At 38.5% G+C, this 18,428-nt stretch overlaps 1 protein-coding gene across 3 annotated transcripts in view; it reads right to left on the bottom strand.

Annotated features, from left to right (window-relative positions):
• TPK1 (thiamin pyrophosphokinase 1) overlaps positions 1-18,428 on the bottom strand; it is a 302,429-nt gene that overhangs the window by 59,873 nt on the left and 224,128 nt on the right. For all 3 annotated transcript variants that reach the window (XM_030943875.1, XM_030943876.1, XM_030943877.1), the window contains one exon: positions 2,626-2,737. In XM_030943875.1, coding sequence (XP_030799735.1) covers positions 2,626-2,737 — 112 coding nt within the window. The remainder of the gene's footprint in view (positions 1-2,625; positions 2,738-18,428) is intronic.

The raw sequence follows: 18,428 nt of genomic DNA, 5'->3' as shown, positions 1-18,428 counted from the left end.
TTAAAACCCAACGTGTTAGGTCACATCCAATTAATTCCATAACAAACTTGAGGAATAGGCCTTTCATGTCATGCTTGGCTTAAAAATTTAATTCCTTTTATGATTTACACATGAAAATGAATTTATAACCACAAAAAATTATTCACTGAGGTTTGCAATATATTTACACTGAGGTTTACAAAGGTGTGTGCTCAGATTGCTGTTAATGAATGAAAAGGTAAAGCTCCGCCATTGCCAAGCATTAGCAGCAAGGCTGACATCCATATCACACTTCACTTTCCATTCTTATTATTCTATTTCCTCCCACTTGATCCTTCTCCATCCCAATTTACAGGAGGATTAATATTTTTTGAAGTAAGTGCAAAACTACAGGCACCATAAAAGTCCAGTAACAGAATGGAAGTTTAGCATCAAACTTTAACTATCAGAATGTAGATCCTATTTATTAGGGAAAAAATCCAACCAAGTCACAACTAACCACATGCTGTATTGGAGATATTGGTTTCCCTTTTGGGAAATTTAATTGAACTTCAATTTTTTAATCAGTGTCTGAACAATAACCTTATTCAATGGTTATTCTGAATTTGGATGAGTGAAAAGGTTAGCTCTAGTGGCTTGGGTAAGAAAGCAGTTTCAGGTTGTAATGGCCTTTATGTTTCAGATAGATTGAGGCTCTTCAAGGAAGAACAGATAATTTTTTGGTTTTACATATATATCAGTGATTAATATGGAGAAATAAATGAAAGAACTATATCCTGGGAGAAACATGAGTACTAAGACTGAAAACAGCCTGTAACAGCATGCAATCTATACATCAGTAACAAAAACACTGTAAAGGTCTGCTCTCTTTCCTCCTGGAAAAGAACAGTAACAAGAGCAGGGAGAAGCAGAGATGATGGTGTCATGTTAAGGTGAAACAAGCAGGAAATAGTCACATAAATAATTTTTTGTCCCCCAGAAAAAAAAAAAGATGAAATTAAGAGTATTAAAATCCCTGTAGGTCCATATCTAGTTATGATCAACATTTAAGAAATTGATGTCTTAACCCAACCCTAGACAGAAAAGATATTTTCTGCCCTTTCATCTCCCCCCTGCATCCTCCTCCAGCTGGCACAGCTGACTTGCAATCTCTTTCTCTTTAGCTTTAGCAGATCAGGCAATCATAATTCAGTAGTAACAAAGAAACAGACCAGACAGACCATCTTTAAAATTACCAACTTTCTAATGAGCACCTTGTAAATCTGAGGAAATTTATGGAATTAAACTGAAAAAATCTGTTGTATCTGAAAAATGGCTTTTTCAACTAATAAAAATCAGAAGAAAGGGCTGCAATCTCATTGCATCTACCACATTTTGATCCACACAGTAGCCTTTTGCAATACAGCACAGGATTCAGAGATGCTTCCTTCATTAACATGAGGCTGGTTTGAGCTTCTTGCATCTCATTCTGAAGGACAGAACATTTTCTGAGAAATTAGTACCTCAGTGCAATGGGTCACAGAAGTTGCTGGACAACAGGAGATGAGCAGATGAAAATTCAGTATCGTATATGTCAACTGTATTTATACATACAAATGAAAATATCTGACTCTTTTTCAAGTTAAGGGAATGTCTCTCACGCAATATATTCAGCTCTTCTGATCCAGTTTAAAAGGACAGAAATATTGTTAGCCAGACAGTTCTTCATCTGGCAATTCTCCCACAATCCAAAACTAATGCCATATTTATATATTTTATCATTAATGAGCTACTAATGCCTACCACCACCTTAACTGCACATGCTCAGGCTCTCAGTGGAACCAGCAGATGCTCTGCTGGCTGGCACAGTGGGTCCCTCACATTAACTCTTAGCCAGTGAAAGCACTGCACTGTAAACTGTGAGAACAGCATGCCCTTTCTGCATGGAATGGCTCTTCAGCCTGGACATGTCAATCAGACTGAGACTAGAGCCTCTCAATTACTGCTTTGCTCCCACTTAAGTTTTAATGAATGTTCATTGAAAGTATCCCATTACTTTCCTGTGTAAATGCATCCCAAATGACTCAGTGTGGGAGGAAGAGGCAGGAGGATGAAAGTTGTTTTGATTTTTTGGGTTATAAAACCTCCTACCTCTACAGATAAATGTCCCTGGTTCTAGATCAAATGGACTCTTTTTCACTTTAAAGTAAGAAAAAGGATCTATTCATTCAGGGTTAAGAAACAGACAATATACATGAAGCAGTTCAGGCGAAGTGAGGTAGCTTTGCTAATCTGCATCCCGTTAGTATTTGTCTGTTGTAACTTTATGGCTTATAAGCAGGAGTTTAGACACTCATGGCTTCTTCTCCCTGGAGGGCAATGTATCAAGATGGTAATGTATCATGACCTCAACAAATGTTCTGTTTGAAGAGCACGACTCCCAAATGGAAAATGTGTTTCTGCCTGTGAGATCTCAGGTTTAAACGTATTTCTCTAGCTTTTTTTTTTTTGTAAAAACCCCTTCATTTCTAGGAAAAAAATGGCCTGGCAGGGATTCAATGCCATGGTTCCCCTTCACACTTGTAAGGCCCTTCATGACTGGTGAAGCTGCTCTGAAGGCAGGGTGAGGAGCACAGCAGAGCCCCTGTCCCAGGACATCTCACTTACTGAGGTTCCACCTGAGGCCCGTCGTGGTCACACTCTCGCAGGGGTTCCCGATGGGGATGAGGCCGCACCAGGGGCCCTCCAGTCCCGTGTCCACGTGCAGCTTGTGCTTGCCCTGCAAGACAGAAGTGTTTCTGCTGTCAGTGCCTGCCCAAATGGCATTTGATCCCCGACCTTGCAAACAAAAGGGGAGGTACTTGGGGACAGCTCCAGAATGTCCCCCAAGGGCTCAGAAATATTTAGTTGCAGCAGGAAGTCAGGCCATTGTTGTTTACAGAGGGAGGAGAGATGTGTGCTTAGGTTCCAGACCTTATGGCTTTCAAAAGTTTGTTTCTAGGCTTTTCTAAGCAGAATCTAGCTTTGCTCATTCCTCCCTGGCGTTATTTGAATAGGTCCTTCTGTCAAACCTAGGTTCTTTACTCCCGTGAAATGAAGGCATCCTGATCCATTCACACATTTTTCCTCATCTAAACAGCTGTGTTTCACTTCCTAAAAAGTGCTAGTCAAAGCACCACTGAAGCGCTTCAATTATTTTGACAACATCTGTAAAATTTCATGTACTTCTCCAGGCATGTACTCTACCCAGAAGGAGGAATACATGCAGAAATTTAACTAGGTGCTAGAGAAATTAACCTAAATATTTAGAGTAACCTGCTTACAACAAATAATGAAAAAAAACCTCAAATGAAAACATTTTTTTGCATCAAGAGATACATTTATCTAGTAAGTAAAACATTCATGGGATGCAGGAGAAGCAACAGCTATTAATGATGATGTGTTTGTGATAAATCTCTTCATTAGCACTTACAGCTCCTGAGTGAACATCCTATGAACAGTTACAAGGAAGAGTAGAAACTGGAAATCTTTAACAATGGAAAGTGCTGAGTGGTACAGCTCTAGCACAATCTGTGTTCTAAGAAAATAAGAAAGTGTTTGTGGAAACTTGTGGTGGTATTCTCGGGGTCCCAGGACAAGGGAAGAGATGAGAATCTTGACTCCATGTTTCAGAAGGCTGATTTATTATTTTATGATATATATTATATTAAAAGAAAATGATATATTAGAACTACACTAAAAGAATAGAAGAAAGGATTTCTTCAGAAGGCTAGCAAGGAAAGGAAAAGAATGGAATGATAACAAATGCTCATGACTCTCAGAGAGTCTGATCCAGCTGACTGTGATTGGCCATTAATTAGAAACAACCAACATGGACCAATCAGAGATGCACCTGCTGCATTCCACAGCAGCAGATAATTATTGTTTTTCTTTTCCTCTGAGGCTTCTCAGCTTCTCAGGAGAAAAATCCTGGCAAAGGGATTTTTCAGAAAATATCATGGCGACAGAAACTAGCTACAAGAAAGCAGCAAATAAAAAGTAGTGACAAGATCAGTGGAGAAATCATCCTCTGGTCTCTTCTACACAGAAAATTTATTCCTTCAAATAAGCCTGGGCTTCATGTGGGAGAAGCTTCTTTGAAATAAAGGATTTTTTTTCATTTTATTTTACTTTCTTGTAGATGCAGGCAAGCAAAACTCTTGAGCATGCCTTTTACACACAAATTCTTCATCACTATAAATAAAATCAGATATGCCTATTTATAAATATACAGACTCTGAAGCCCTATGACTATTCAGTGAACACTTTGTTAAGCAAGAAATCAAGGTTATATACCAAAAGAAATGAAGAACAATTGAACCATAAAAGTCAACTAAATGTCCCAAGCACCACAAATAGTCCCACAAATTTTCTTAGGAGAATACATTTTTAAACTTTTTTCTCCTACCCTGTCCTGTCCCATGCTCATTTCACATGCTCTTGCAAATACAAAGTCACTAGTTAGAAAGTCAAAACTGTAGGCAAAATGTCTTATTGCTGAGACATTGATGTCTGAGGCATTCAGCAGCTTCTCCTGTTCATGCCAAATGCATTATGAAGAAACAACTTCAATACATGTCATGCTCTCAGTTAACAAATGAACCTTGGAAAAGCTGTCAATTAGGGAATATCAGATTGCATAGCTTAAGTCTATTTGATTGTTTGCAGAGCAGTGAGAAAACCAATCCAATATTATCTGTCTTCTCAGGGTGTCCAGCTTCACGTGGTGATGAGCCATGTATATGTGCAGTGGTTGTGAATGCTTGCCTGCCAAATTCAGAGGTGTAAAAAATTCAGGCTTGATAAGCTTTTAGCTATGCAATATGCCATGCCACCTCTGTCTCACAGCATGGAGGGAGGAGGAAAGGAAGAGGAGAGTTGCAAGTACAAGCTCTCTCGTTGGGAGATTACAGATATTGTGGATGATGAAGCTGATGATGAGTGAGAGATGAAGGCGTGGGACTGTCTGAGCCCAATGAAAGTTCATATTGCTGCTCAGAGCTGCTGGAGGAGAGGAGCAAACTCACCATATTAATCAATCAGTAAGGGAATATGAAAAGCAGATGAGAAAGTAGCTGGCCCCACAGAGAACCTGGGCAAATTCCATATTCTCAAAGTCTCTGCCTAACTAATACCAGGTTTGCATTTCCTACTTTATGACATTCTGGCCCAGTTTGCAGATAGGGAATCAATTCAGTAGAAATTTATGCAGATAGCTGTCTTTCTGTGCTCATGAAATAAATCTTTAAAACAGAAGATGCCAACACCAGAGGCTCACCAATATCTAGGATTTTATCAGGAGTCTTTCAATGTCTGATACTTCATGAAAATCCCAGTTCACACATTCCAGTGATTATGTGAGCACAATGATTTTCTTCTCTAAAAGGACATTTTCTATCACTCAGTTGTTAAAAGGAATTTCAAATAGGGAGCCCAAATGGCTAAACACAAGTCAGCACGTAGGTGAATGGGAATACTGAAATGCAAATAAATTTTTTAAAAAAACCCTTTCAACTGTCAGAACAAACTTATGTTTTAGGGATTGCTTCAATAATATAACAGAAGTCAGTTTCTAAGGCTTTTCTTTAAATAAATCAATAAGGGATCTTAATATTACTGGGGATAGCAGAAGCAGAAAAGGGAAATGAATGTTGGGAAAATACAAACAAACAAACAAATTACAAATAATCAACTCATTTTTGCCAAAAAACATTAATCAGCCAGTGCATTTGTACAGTAAAGCTCTAAATTCAAAGCACTGTGAACCTGCCATGAGGGAAATTCAGTTCCCAAGCTTATCTTCAATTTTTTGAGTACAGATCTCTCAACCAAGCAAGATGGAACTGATATTTGCAGGAGGAAGGGAGGATCAGAGTAATTTGCAAATACAAGTAATAATTTTTTCTATTTAAGTCTGTGTGATTAACGGAATAATTATATACTGTCACTTAAAATATCAAACTGTTATCAATTTCTGCAGAACTCAAATTTTCAAAACTAGGTTTTAAAAGAAAACTGAACTTTGACTAAATAAATCCCTCGTTATATTTTTTTTGCCTCTGTAGGAGGTAACTGAAATATTTTCACATTTAACTTAAGAATCAAATATTACCATGTTTGAATGTTCCTGGTGATGAAAGAATGACAAATAATACAGCCACATTGATTTTTATCTTATTAAGTCAGTTTTGAAAAACATTGATCAATCTTCAGCATCGATTTTTTTCCTTCATTTTGTTTTGATGCTGGAAAATAAGATCAATTTTTTTTGAGTTCAGCAATAAGAAGAAAATGTCAGAAGATATTTTTAAGAATGCTTTATCCACATAGGTTAAACTTTTCTTTTTTATTCTAATGCCTTGTGTTATAAGAAAGCATTTAAGAAGTAGTAGTTAAATATACACCCACTCCAACACTCTTTTTTGCTGAGGAAAGATCTAGAGACATAGTTGTTATTTGCCACAGCCAGCTGAAATGAATAGAAGTCTGATTGCCAGGAACTCACACACCAAACCCCATTCAAGGTTGTGAGATGCTACAATCCTTAGTCAAAAATCTGCAAGCTGAATGCACATCAACAGCATAAGACAAAAGTGGGAGCTTCCCTACGTGCATGGATATCCCAGTACAGAGAAAATGACTTCTCCAAGTGCTTTTCAGACCCTCTTGAATAGATGTGTTGCAAAAAATGTACACTCTAAAATAGATATCAAGGAACAAAATGTTATGAAAGAGAGACATAATGGGGACTAATCTTCAGTAATGTATTCTGAAGGGATCTGAAGGAGGGAAACCTGGAACTTGTCAGGCTGAAGCTAAACACTGAGGAGAGGCATAAAGTCAGTTAACAAGATGCTGGGGAAGGAAGGATAAGGAATTAAATTAAGCTTTGAAAAACAAATTAGGAAAGATATAGTGAACAGATCTTGGAAACTGTCGAATAACTAGGACATGGGAAAGGTAACAGGGAAGGAAAAGAAAAAGGAATGAGTTACCAGATTGAAGAACAAGCAAACTTACTCTGATTTAAAGAAATCAACAGAATAATTTCATTCCTAGAAATCACTGATTTTCTAAAAGGTGTACTTTCACCTGTTCTTGCTGTGAGATCTGGGACTACAGAGAAACAGGATTTCTGGAGATCTGGCCAACTGCTCTACTATACCTCCTACACTATCTAGATCTTGTTTTCCATGATCTTCTGATAAAACACCTTTTTTATACCAGTTTTATTGCTATAATTACTCCATAGATGGCAGCACACACTTGAAAGCAACTACAGCAGCAAAAAACTAAATACAGATGTCAGAGTGCTTCCTAGGGCAAAGGCAAAGACCACAATCTGTTTTAGTACATAAACATCTGGGTGCAGAAAATGCTATACAGAAAGAAGACTTAGGGAATGGGTGGAAATCAACACAATCACCAAAGACAGCCACAGAAGGGAGGAAGTGAAAAGGAACAAGGATGAAACAAAGCTGAGAACATCCATATTTAAAATCAAATATGACTGGCAATAAAGTCAAAACAAAGTTCCAGAAATATTTCTACTAATCATTAAGTATGTAAGAGCTTGACTTAACAATAATAAAAGCTTTTGGGCTGAGATTTTGAGCAAGACAAATACAGCCAATTTTTCTAATGGGATGTACTTAAGAAGAGCTGTTTTGTTATAACCCTAAAATATCATCAATTGTCTTTTCACACAAATACACACAGTACCAAGTAGCTATTATGTGAACACCATTCAGAGAATGTTTTCTGAGCCAACCAGGCTTTTGGTTGCTGTTGAAAATAAAAGTATCCATAGTTCCAGCAAAAACTTGTATGTCTAAAAGCTTTCATATGTCATATCAATGACTGCTTAAACACATAGAGAAAAACCAGCAGATTTGTTATACTTCAAAATAATATTGAAAACTGTTGGACCCAATCCTGCCAATCCCTACTATAAAAGCTTAGAATATTCCTGTGCTGAAATGGATAGACTTCAGTGTATCAGTTATTTGCAAGACAGAGCCCTACCAAAGCTACCCTTCAAGAAGAGCACTTAAAAAAAAAAAGGAAAAAGACTTTACAGTGAATAAAATCCCAGGTATGAAAGACAGAATATATTATAATCATTATTAGACAAAATTAATGAACACATCTGTTTCAAACCAATTTAGGATAAGGGTACAGAAGGAAATCCCTGTGGAGGTGAGTGCCAGTAAACCAAAAGGAGTTACTACACCCTGAGGTTATACATTTAAATGGTTGCTACTGTATATCTAATGTACAAATTATGCAGAGAGAGCAAATGATTCCACAATTTCACACATTCACACATGAACATCTACAGTCCTAGCAAAAACCAGCCTGAGAGAACATTTCTCATGTCTCTGAGCACAGGGAGCAAATCCCTTGTTTGCCCATCACTTGCAGCAGCATGAGCCTGTGAAACAACTCTCTATCTTCTGCAGGCCAGTCTATATGGGTGGCAAAAACCCAGCAATCACAGGTGCAAAAAATCTGAAAGTATACTTCCCTTAGAATGTTGCAAGCAGTTAAAAGTGACAGCAGCATGTGTGCTAACATGCACAAAAATAAAGGGATGAAAACATTTTTTCAACCTAAAAAGATGTCTGGGAATACAAAAGATACTTTAAAAGGGAGTTTCATTAGTTTAATTCCTTTTCACAGACATATCTTAAAGATTGACAAATGCCATAAATACTAATTCTTGTTCTACTCTGAACACCACCAAAAAGAGAAACTCATTCTGTTTAAATTTCTCACTTGCAAATGAGATTCCACAACATTTTCTCCAGTTTTCCACAAATCAGTGCAAAATACACCACAAATACAGAGTGAAACTACAATGATCAAGATATCCCCAGTCCTTTTCTAAATTTAAGCAAGCCTTAGACTGGCCCAGTGTGACATTTTATCCTTGAGCTTGTGCATTTGGTGCCCTATCCTCAGCAGGCTAATCATTATAGGTTTAATTAGCATTTTTAATGATACCTTAAAAAAATCAGAACTATTTTTTTATATCCATTTATGAGACTACAGAGTATAGATTGCAGATAAGAGTGAAAAGTAGACAAGCTGCTGAAGATTTCATATTGCCTGTATAATTATTATGCAGTGTTGCAGTTAAATTGTCAGCCTAGAGGGGCCTTTACTAAGGGCACTAATACTCTGCAATTCTTAAGTGATAAAAATTCAGCTTAATCTTTTTCATTATGAATCAGTTCATAATAAATTTAGTGTCACTGCCCTTCCTTTTTTTGTGTATTTCTACAGGGGAAGAGTCTGTAGGATCCCTTCGACCTAGACTTTACTATCTTATTTTTCTGGGTATTAGAGAAGTGTGTGAATTAATTTAAAAGACAGGGTAATGTTCACCTAACTCGCGGCAAGAAACAATTTCTTCTTAGCACTGTATCACTGACTGTTACAGAAAGGCACCTTTATGCTACATAAGAATACACAAAATTCAAATCTGTTTATCTGTTCCCAGGCAAACTGGTAAATCTCTGTAGCTCTCCTGGTCCGAAGTCTCACCTGGAAATCTTCTATACTGAATAAATAAGAAGAATGATCAACAGGCCAACAAAAAAGAAAGTAGTCAACACCTTCTTTTAGTTTCTTGTACTTCTCAATCTTGTACTTCTCAATCCCTATGATGTCTTCTTTTTTTTAACGTTTTATACAATGGCAGCAAATCATGAGCCCACAAATCCTCTCATATACCATATCCTTTCAGTAGAACTGGCTTCATATTTGGAGGTTTCATGTTAGGATTAGGGCTTCATAAAAGCCTGGCCTCTCTAATTTCTTCAGTGCAAACAAACTGATGAACAGAATTCCTTTCATGGAGTGGGGGAATCTCATAAATGCTCTTTTCTCCCTTTTGTTTCTGACTGTAACTTTCATATACCTCTAGGCAAGTAGGATAGAGACTGGAAGTAGCAAAAATGAACTTAGGAGACAATTTTGCATTCCTTCTTGATCTCTGCTACAGGAAAAAATAATTTGCTATTATTATAAAGATAGTCATTGACCTAGGATAAGAAACCATATCTACTTTCAGTAGACAGGAAAATGGGTTCTGCTTTGTAACAGCAAGCTTTGAAGACATATTATGACCCAGATCTGGTGCTAGCAATGACTAATTGACTGACTTCTTTCTACACCTCTGAAACTCAAAGATGTTTTGCTCAGGTCAAGAAGAAAAATATAATTAAAGAAAATTCAAGACGCCATTCAAATATATATTTTTTTCTCCTCTTTTTTTCCCCCACATTTTTTCTTTTCTCTTGTAAAGCTCAGTAGCCAGTTGGAGATCACAGTTCTCACAAAAAGCTATTATTTTGTTGAAGGATGTGGTGGGGGAATGGAATATTGTACTGCTTAGAACTTCTGGCTGGTGACTGGTGACCAGTGGTGTTCTTCAGGGCTTAATTCTAGGGCCAGTTCTGTTCAATATTTGTATCAATGACTTGGATACAGGAGCTGAATGCACAGTTAGTAAGTTTGAAATAATGAAACTGGGAGGTGCTGTTGGCTGTCTCAGGTGACAAGAGGCCCTGCATGGATATCTGGACAGATTGGAGCATTGGGCAATCATCAATGGCACGAAACTGAACAAGTCCAAATGCTGGATTCTGCACCTGGGAGGGAGCAATGCCAGACATGAGACTAAACTGGGAGAGGAGTGGCTGGAGAGTAGCCCAGCAGAAAGGGATCTGGGGGTGCTGGCTGACAGGAGGCTTGACAGGAGTCAGCAGTGTGTGTGCCCTGGCAGCAAGGAGGGCAAGCCCCATCCTGGAGTGCATCAAACACAGCATCACCAGCTGGTCAAAAGAGGTGACTGGATGGTCACATCTGTATTTAGTGCTGGTGCAGCCCCATCTTGAGTAGCATGAGCAGTTCAATTTAAGAAGGATGTGAAGATACTTGAATGTGTCCCAAGGAAGGCACCAAGGTGGCAAAGGGCACAGCAGACACATCCTTGAGGACTTTGTGTTTGTCTGGTTTGGAGAGAAGGAGGCCAAGGGGTGACCTCACTGGTCCCCACAGCTTCCTGAAAAGGGGCAGCTGAGAGGGAGGTACTGAGCTCTTCTCCCTGGCTCCCAGTGCTAGGACATGTGGGAACAGCTAAAAACTGCTTCCATCAGGGAAGGTTCAGACTTGACATAAGCAATATTTTCCTTACCTGAAGGGTGGTGAAACACTTGGAACAGACTTCCTTGAGAAGTGGTCAGTGCCCTGTGCCTGTCAGTGTTGAAGAGGCATTTGGACAATGCCCTTAAAGCCATGCTTTAACTTTTGGTCAGTCCTGAAAGTGGTCAGGTAGTTGGACTAGGTGCTTCTTGTGGGTCCCTTCCAGCTGACCTACTGTAATCTATTAAATTCTTTCAATTTACTGCCTGGGAATAAAATAGAACTCGAACCCATGAAACAGGACCACAGCAGAACAAGTCTATAGCAAATACAGAGTAGTATAATGCAAGATGAAAAGCATGACATAAAAAACCATAAAATGGGGGCCAACAGAATGACAGGTTGCTGTTAAAACTCACGGCTCACCCTCACAAAAGCAGAAAGGCTGCAACAAGTAATACTGCCTATTTAGACCCTTTGACTCATGCATATTGTTGCATTTTCTGTATATAAAAGTTTTCAGTCTCTTTCACACAAAGAGAAAGTCAGGATGCATCTTCTGAAAAAGGAACTGAACCCTTCCATAAAACAGGAACTTGCTAGGTCAAACCTGTTTGTAGGCTTTATTAATGAGATAGAAGAATAAAATACCTCACAAAAGTATCAAAAACATTCAAGAAGAAAACATATAGCCAAATACTTGAAAAACCTAGAAGCTAAACTATCAATTTCAAGCTATTTAAAGTAGTAATAAACTTAATACATAATCAAGGATTGCTTAAGGAATTAGGTGCATTACTATTGCATACTGATTTCTTGCATTCCTAAACTTCTCTAGCTACATTTCCCTCTTGGAAAGCATGTGATTTCATTGCTACTCCTGCTCCATGAAATGAGATGCCATTGGGTTAGTACTAGGAGAGAACTGCAATTAAGACATGAAAGATTTCAGAATAAAAACCCTATTGCTTGCCTGTATTGGTTTAGCATGGCCTGGTTTTGGCAGAGAGAAGATACAAGGGTGGCTTCTGTGAGAAGCTGCTGGAAGCCCATGATGGTATTTGACGAGTGATCTCTCCTGATCCTTATCTCAAGCCATGAACCCTTCATTATATTTTTCTCTCCCCTGTCCAGCTGCAGAGGGGAGTGGGAGAGAGGCTTTGGTGGGTGCCTGGCATCCTGCAGCATCAACCCACTACACTTAGCTCAAACCATTACTAACCAGAAAAGTGGAGTTTTGCAGAGCACGAGAACTTCTCAGAAATGGGTCAGGTTAGAAAGGACCACAGTGGGTCATCAAGCTCCCTGCTCAAGCAGGGTCATCCTAGAGCACATGGCAGAGGATTACATCCAGACAGTTCTTAAATACCTCCAGTGAGGGAGACTCCACAAGCTCTTTGGGAAAACTATTCCAGTATTTGATCACCCACACAGTAAAGAAGTTCATCCCTGTATTCTGGTGGAAATTTCTGTGCATCAGTTTCTGCCAGTTGTTACCTAACAAGTTCTATTTCTCTAAGAAATCTACACAGCAGCGGGGTAAGATTTTGGAAAATTCTTTTAGCTTTAGCACAATAGCGTATAATCCCTATACTCATCATTAATGCTTAGTTTTCACCATAAATTGCTTAGTACAAATACCAGAGATTAATGTGGCCTTGTGCTCTCTACATCTGTGACTAATAAGTCTCATGCCAGCCAATGCTTCCTTATTTACTTATATTAGTGATCAATATGTACTAGCAGACATTTTAGTTTCTAGAAAAAAATCAGATTGTGTGTCACAACAAAGCATGGTAAACGACATGCATTACAACCTGATCTCATATTTGGAACAGTCTCAAAGAGAAAATATTCATCAGAAGATCCAGAGCCATATTAAAATAAGTCCATGTAAATAATTAGCATATATGCATGGTTGAGGAAATGTGATGAATATGTGCTAATTTCAGGAATATAACCTGGTCTGTTGAGTTACTAGGCATGCACGCTTTGAGAATTCTCCACCCATCCAGCACTGCTAATAGTAATGTTTTCTTTCTATCCTAGTAAATTGGTTAGAGAATTTCTTTCCTGGTTTCTGGTGACACTGTTGCCTCTTGTCCCAGTGCTTGGCACCACCAAGAAGTGCCTGGCTCTATCCTCTTCACATGCTCCCTTCAGATACTGATAGGCATTGGCAGAGCACTGCAAGGTCATGGACAGCTTGTTGTCCCCCAGGACTCACAGGTCCTTCTCCACAGAGCTGCTTTCCAGCAGTTTGGCCCCCAGCCTCCACTGGTGCAGGGGGTTTTTCTTCCCCAGGCACAGGACTCTGCAATTGCCTTGGTTGAATTTCAGACAGTTCTTTGCCACTAGTGACAGACCTGCAATCAGACCCTGTGCCACTGATTACAGCTCTCTGGGATCTGCTGGTCAGTTCTCAATCGATCTCACTCATCCACACGTCCTGAGTTCGTCTATGAGGATGCTGTGAGAGACAGAGCCAAAAGCCTTGCTGAAGTCAAGGTAGACAAAGTCCACTGCTCTCCCCTCATCCATCCAGGTACTTGTCTCATCATAGAAGGCCATCAGGTTGGTCAAGCAGAATTTCCCTGTAGTGAATCCATGCTGACTACCCCAAGCACTTTCTTGCGCCCATGTGGGTAGTCATGGTCTCCAAAATGAGGTGCTCCACCACTGACTGGTCAGTTGCTCCCTGGGTCCTCCTTCTTGCCCTTTTTTGAAGACCAGGGTGACTTGTTCTTACTTCCAGTCCTCAGGCATCCCTTCTGATCTCCAGGGCCTTTCAAAGAGCCTTGCTATGGTGTCTGCCAGTTCTCTCAGCACTCATAGATGTATCCTGTCAGATTGCAGGGACTTGTGGATGTCAAGTTGGCCTAGGTGCTTTAACCCAATCCCCCTTGACTAAGGGAAATTTTCTACTAATAAAAAATAGATTGTCTACAACAAATCTCTGAGGACCACACATTGTACAAAGAGGAATTTGGAGGTGCATTTTTGTCTGGTTTAAAAAGAACTAGCTAATTTTTTGGAACAGGAAGTGGAAAAGGTGGCTGTAAAATCTCCAGTAGTAGAGACTTAGTAATCTCTTGAAAATACATGTCTATTTCCTAGTGTTGATCTTGGATGCTCAAATATTACCCACTTAACTCCTCACTTTAAATTGCACATTATGATGAATGAAATGCAATACATACAGGTATATTAATTTCCCCATGTTCGTGTATGCTTATGAACATTTCAGCCAAATTTCATGCTTTGAGAACTATGATAACACCCATCTTCATTATATAAAAACAGCTAAGCTTGGGCATCTGTCAGTGTACCTATCCATTTGTTCATGCCTCCATCTAATTTATGGAAAAAATCTAAACCTACCTTCTTCCTGTTTAGGCCATCACCCTTTGTCCTGTCACAAAAACCTTTGGTAAAACGTCTCTCTCTGTCTTTCTTATAAGACCCCTTATATATGGAAAACACCACAAGAAAGCCTCTCCAGACTCTTCTCCAGGGAGAGCTGAACAACCCCAACTCTCAGCTTTTTTCATAGAAGATATATGCAGAAAGCCATTTAGGTCAATATGATCTGAAAATGTCTAATGAGGAAGAAAGTTTTGAACTAGAACTTTTCTCTCCAAGCCACTTGAACTCTATTTTTAAAAAAAAAATTAATAGACAACTAAATCACAACTGATTTTGCAAGGACTCTGTAAAATCACAGCAATGAGAAAGCAAAAAAAAAAAATTCATTACTCTCAAGTCTTTCCCAACTTTTCATTTCAGAAGATCAGGTTTAAAACTATCTGGAGTATATTGCAACATTGACTTGATCGAGTGAATTGCAATAAAAGCATCACTAAAAAAGAAACAAACAAATAAAAACCCTAAAATTTTTAAGTGTGTTATCTTACATTTTGAAACAGGCAGAAACAAATATTCCTTGCTCAAAATAAGCAGCCCTCGTGCACACACTCATGTTCACACACAGGATTTGCAGAGGGACCCTTTCCAAAATCAGGGTAAGCAGAGATTACTGTTTCTTACAAATGAGAAGCTCAGGACATGAAGCTCTTCTGAAAGATTTTTATGATGTGTGTCTTAGTCCCTTCCTGATCCACAGCCTCTCTTCCTACTCAGCAAAGCCTTAAGAATCTGCTTCTTAACAACCATGACTTGAGACCAGCTGTAGGGATGCCTACAATGGTTCACTGGAAGGACAGACACTCACATAACCCTCCAGAAAAAAAAACAAAAACCAAAAAACCCCAAAAAACCAACCACTTTCATGGCTGTTTTCTTCAGGAGGTTTTGGGAAAAAGGTCAGACTCATTCCTGACAGGCCACCAGAGTGGGAAACATTCCTGTATGCATTCATGGGCCACTGCTGGCTGCATTACACCACTTAGAGAGCTGGGGACACAGAAGCATCAACAGGAAGCCTTTGCACTGAGGTGACCAGAATGAGCTCCAGCAGCTCCTGCCACAGGCCAGGCTGTGCACAAACACAAAACAACAATTCACTTTCCCATTTAAAACAGAAATAAAAGCCCTACAAGATACAAGATCTCTATAGAGATACAAGACAGGAACTGACATGTGACAGGCAGCTCTCAATCACCACAGCACTACAAAACCTTTCAATGGATGTCTCTCCAAAAAGTTAATAGTTAACAATCCCTGGATGGCACTTCAGGAGGGTTGAACAAAGATAATTAGCCACAGGTAATTAGCTACGCATTCTGGCTACAGGGCCAAGCATAGTGGCAGGATGAAATCAGAGAGAAATAATCTCGAGAGAAATCATCCATTTCTTCTGGGGTGTTTTGGACTTTATTAGCAAGAAACCAAATGGAGACAAATGCAGAGTCTCAGACTTTGCTGAATACTATACTGGTTAGTCAATATGGCCAAGAAATATTAAGCACATAAGATTTTTAAAATGCCCTCAAGACAAGGAGAGAAACATAAGACTTTTAAAATGTAATTCACCTTGACTGGTGGGGAAAATAGTGTGTTTTTGTTAACAGACTCTAAAACTGGCACTCCAGATTTCTTTTGGAAGTGAATGGAAGACAACCCCTGTCTAACCTGGTATAACTCTAACAAAACACTCATCCAATGAAATAACACCTATACATTGAATAAAGATGATAATTTTAAATAGTAACAATACTCTTGGTAAGTTACTTGAGAATCACTTGCTTAGATAATTACTGAATATCTAGAGTAGATGAAATGCATAAGGAGGTTTTAGTTGGAAACTTTGTGAAAGAATATTTAAATATAAATAATATTAATAAATAAGGCAAGTTAATTTGGCTTTGCTTTAGCACAGTTAATGCCAAAATAGTTAGCTAATATGTTCTCTCATTCACTTGGGGCTGCACACTTCTGTATATTCTAAAATATGTTACTAATCTAAATTACTTTTGAAATTTGAGCTTAATTTAGAAAATATATCTTGTTAAGTTCCCAAAACCATGTCATTTCAACTAATTAATATGATAAATTAATGGAGATTAACTTATCAGTATTTTTTTTAAAATGAAGTTCATCACAAGTCAAATCTGAGATTACATATAACAGGAAATGTTAGTGTCTGGACAATAAATTTTTATGTTGTTGTCTTAGCTTGCAGATACAATAAGTTTTGTAAAAGAAATATTGATGACTATGTTCAAATGTGAACAACAACACTTTGCACCAAAAAACTGTAACTTGACTTTTTGGGATACAAGGAAGAAAAACACCCCAAAAAAACAACAGGTCTGTCTTCTAAATTCATACAGTCTGTTTTTCTCAATTTCTCCTTCTCTCCTTTTGTTTTCTTAGGATAGTTTCAGGACAGCAGCTTATCAGCTTCAAGGACTAATAAATTCCATTTTAATATTAGTGTTTTCTGTTAAACTTCAAGAAAGCATTATTTTTGATGAAGGTGAATCATTGCTGTCTTCTCAGTAGTGGGGGGTGAGGAAACCATTTTACCAGTTCTCAGCCACCAACCTATGACTCCCCAGAAGTCCTGAAAATGCCAAGAGGGCACCAAAAGCCAGTGAATTTTCATTTTCTTCATTCAAATACTTCCCTAGTCTGTTGGTAAAGACGCTGTAAAAGCCCATGAATATACATACCTGTTTAACGGTATCATTCCTGTTTTCACATCTGGTCCTTGAGCGTCATGCTAAATTTTACCCTAAATCCACAAATCTTCAATTTTAGCTAAGTTACCTTTTGGTACTGCAACTGGAGAAGCAGTTGTTTCCCCCCTCTACTTTATGTCAGTCTAACTGGAAGCTTGAACTCTGACTTCATGCAGGAAAAAAAAAAAAAGAACTCCTCAGATGTCTGAAATGCTTCCCATTGCAAAGACAACCACAGACAGCAGAAATTTCAGACTTGACTGTGTTAAGTAAGACTAGAGGATTCAAAGCAGAGTTTATTGGGGCATCAGAAGTTTTGAGGCAACAGAACTTTTATCCAACTGGAGTGACACTGCGGGCAAACAAAAATGAAAAAGCTTTTGAGAATTTAAACAAGAGTGAGAAAGAAGCCTGGCAGGTGCTAAGGAGCACTCAGGTCAGACAAAGACATCTGCCAGAGACTTCAACAACATGAAAGTAACTTTGAATCCAGTAGTGGAGGACAAGACAAAAAATTAGAGTTGAAATGAAGGAGGTGCAAGCTGAAATCATACAAATAATTTACATAGAGAAAAAGCATCTATCAGGATTTAAAAAAATCCATTAATATTATAATGAATTTAAATAAAAGTCCACCTACATGTGATGCTGTTTTGGCACATATAAAATGACAGAAAACTTAAAGGGGTTAAAGCTGTAAAATAGAAAAAAGCTGTGAAAAACGCCATACTTACTATTACACTTACTTAAAAAGGGGTTTTACTGTTGACAACTTACTGTATATTTACAGTAATATTTTTTAATTAATTTTTTTTAATACTATGGATTGTCTCCACACTGGGATCCACAGTGACTTGAGCACACACAGAAAATTCCTTCTGTACAAAATTAAACTGGAAGATCTCTTCAGAAGAGCACCTAAAGTACTCTACCCACTAATGGGCATTCACAGAATCACAGACCCAGACTAGTACAAGTCTGAAATACAACCCTGAAAAGTGTGCAATGTGGACATCAGACACCACAAAGTGTATCAGTACTAAGAGCTTCCTTCTACTGGTCTGCTCTGCTTTTTATCAGAGACACAGGGTCTGGAAAGGTCTACAACAAGAGTGATAATAGAGGCTAAGACAATAG

This window comes from Camarhynchus parvulus, chromosome 2 (genome assembly GCF_901933205.1).
Source record: "Camarhynchus parvulus chromosome 2, STF_HiC, whole genome shotgun sequence".
Taxonomy (NCBI): domain Eukaryota; kingdom Metazoa; phylum Chordata; class Aves; order Passeriformes; family Thraupidae; genus Camarhynchus; species Camarhynchus parvulus.
Note: the sequence above shows the minus strand (reverse complement) of the source record. Positions and strands in the feature narration are given on the sequence as shown.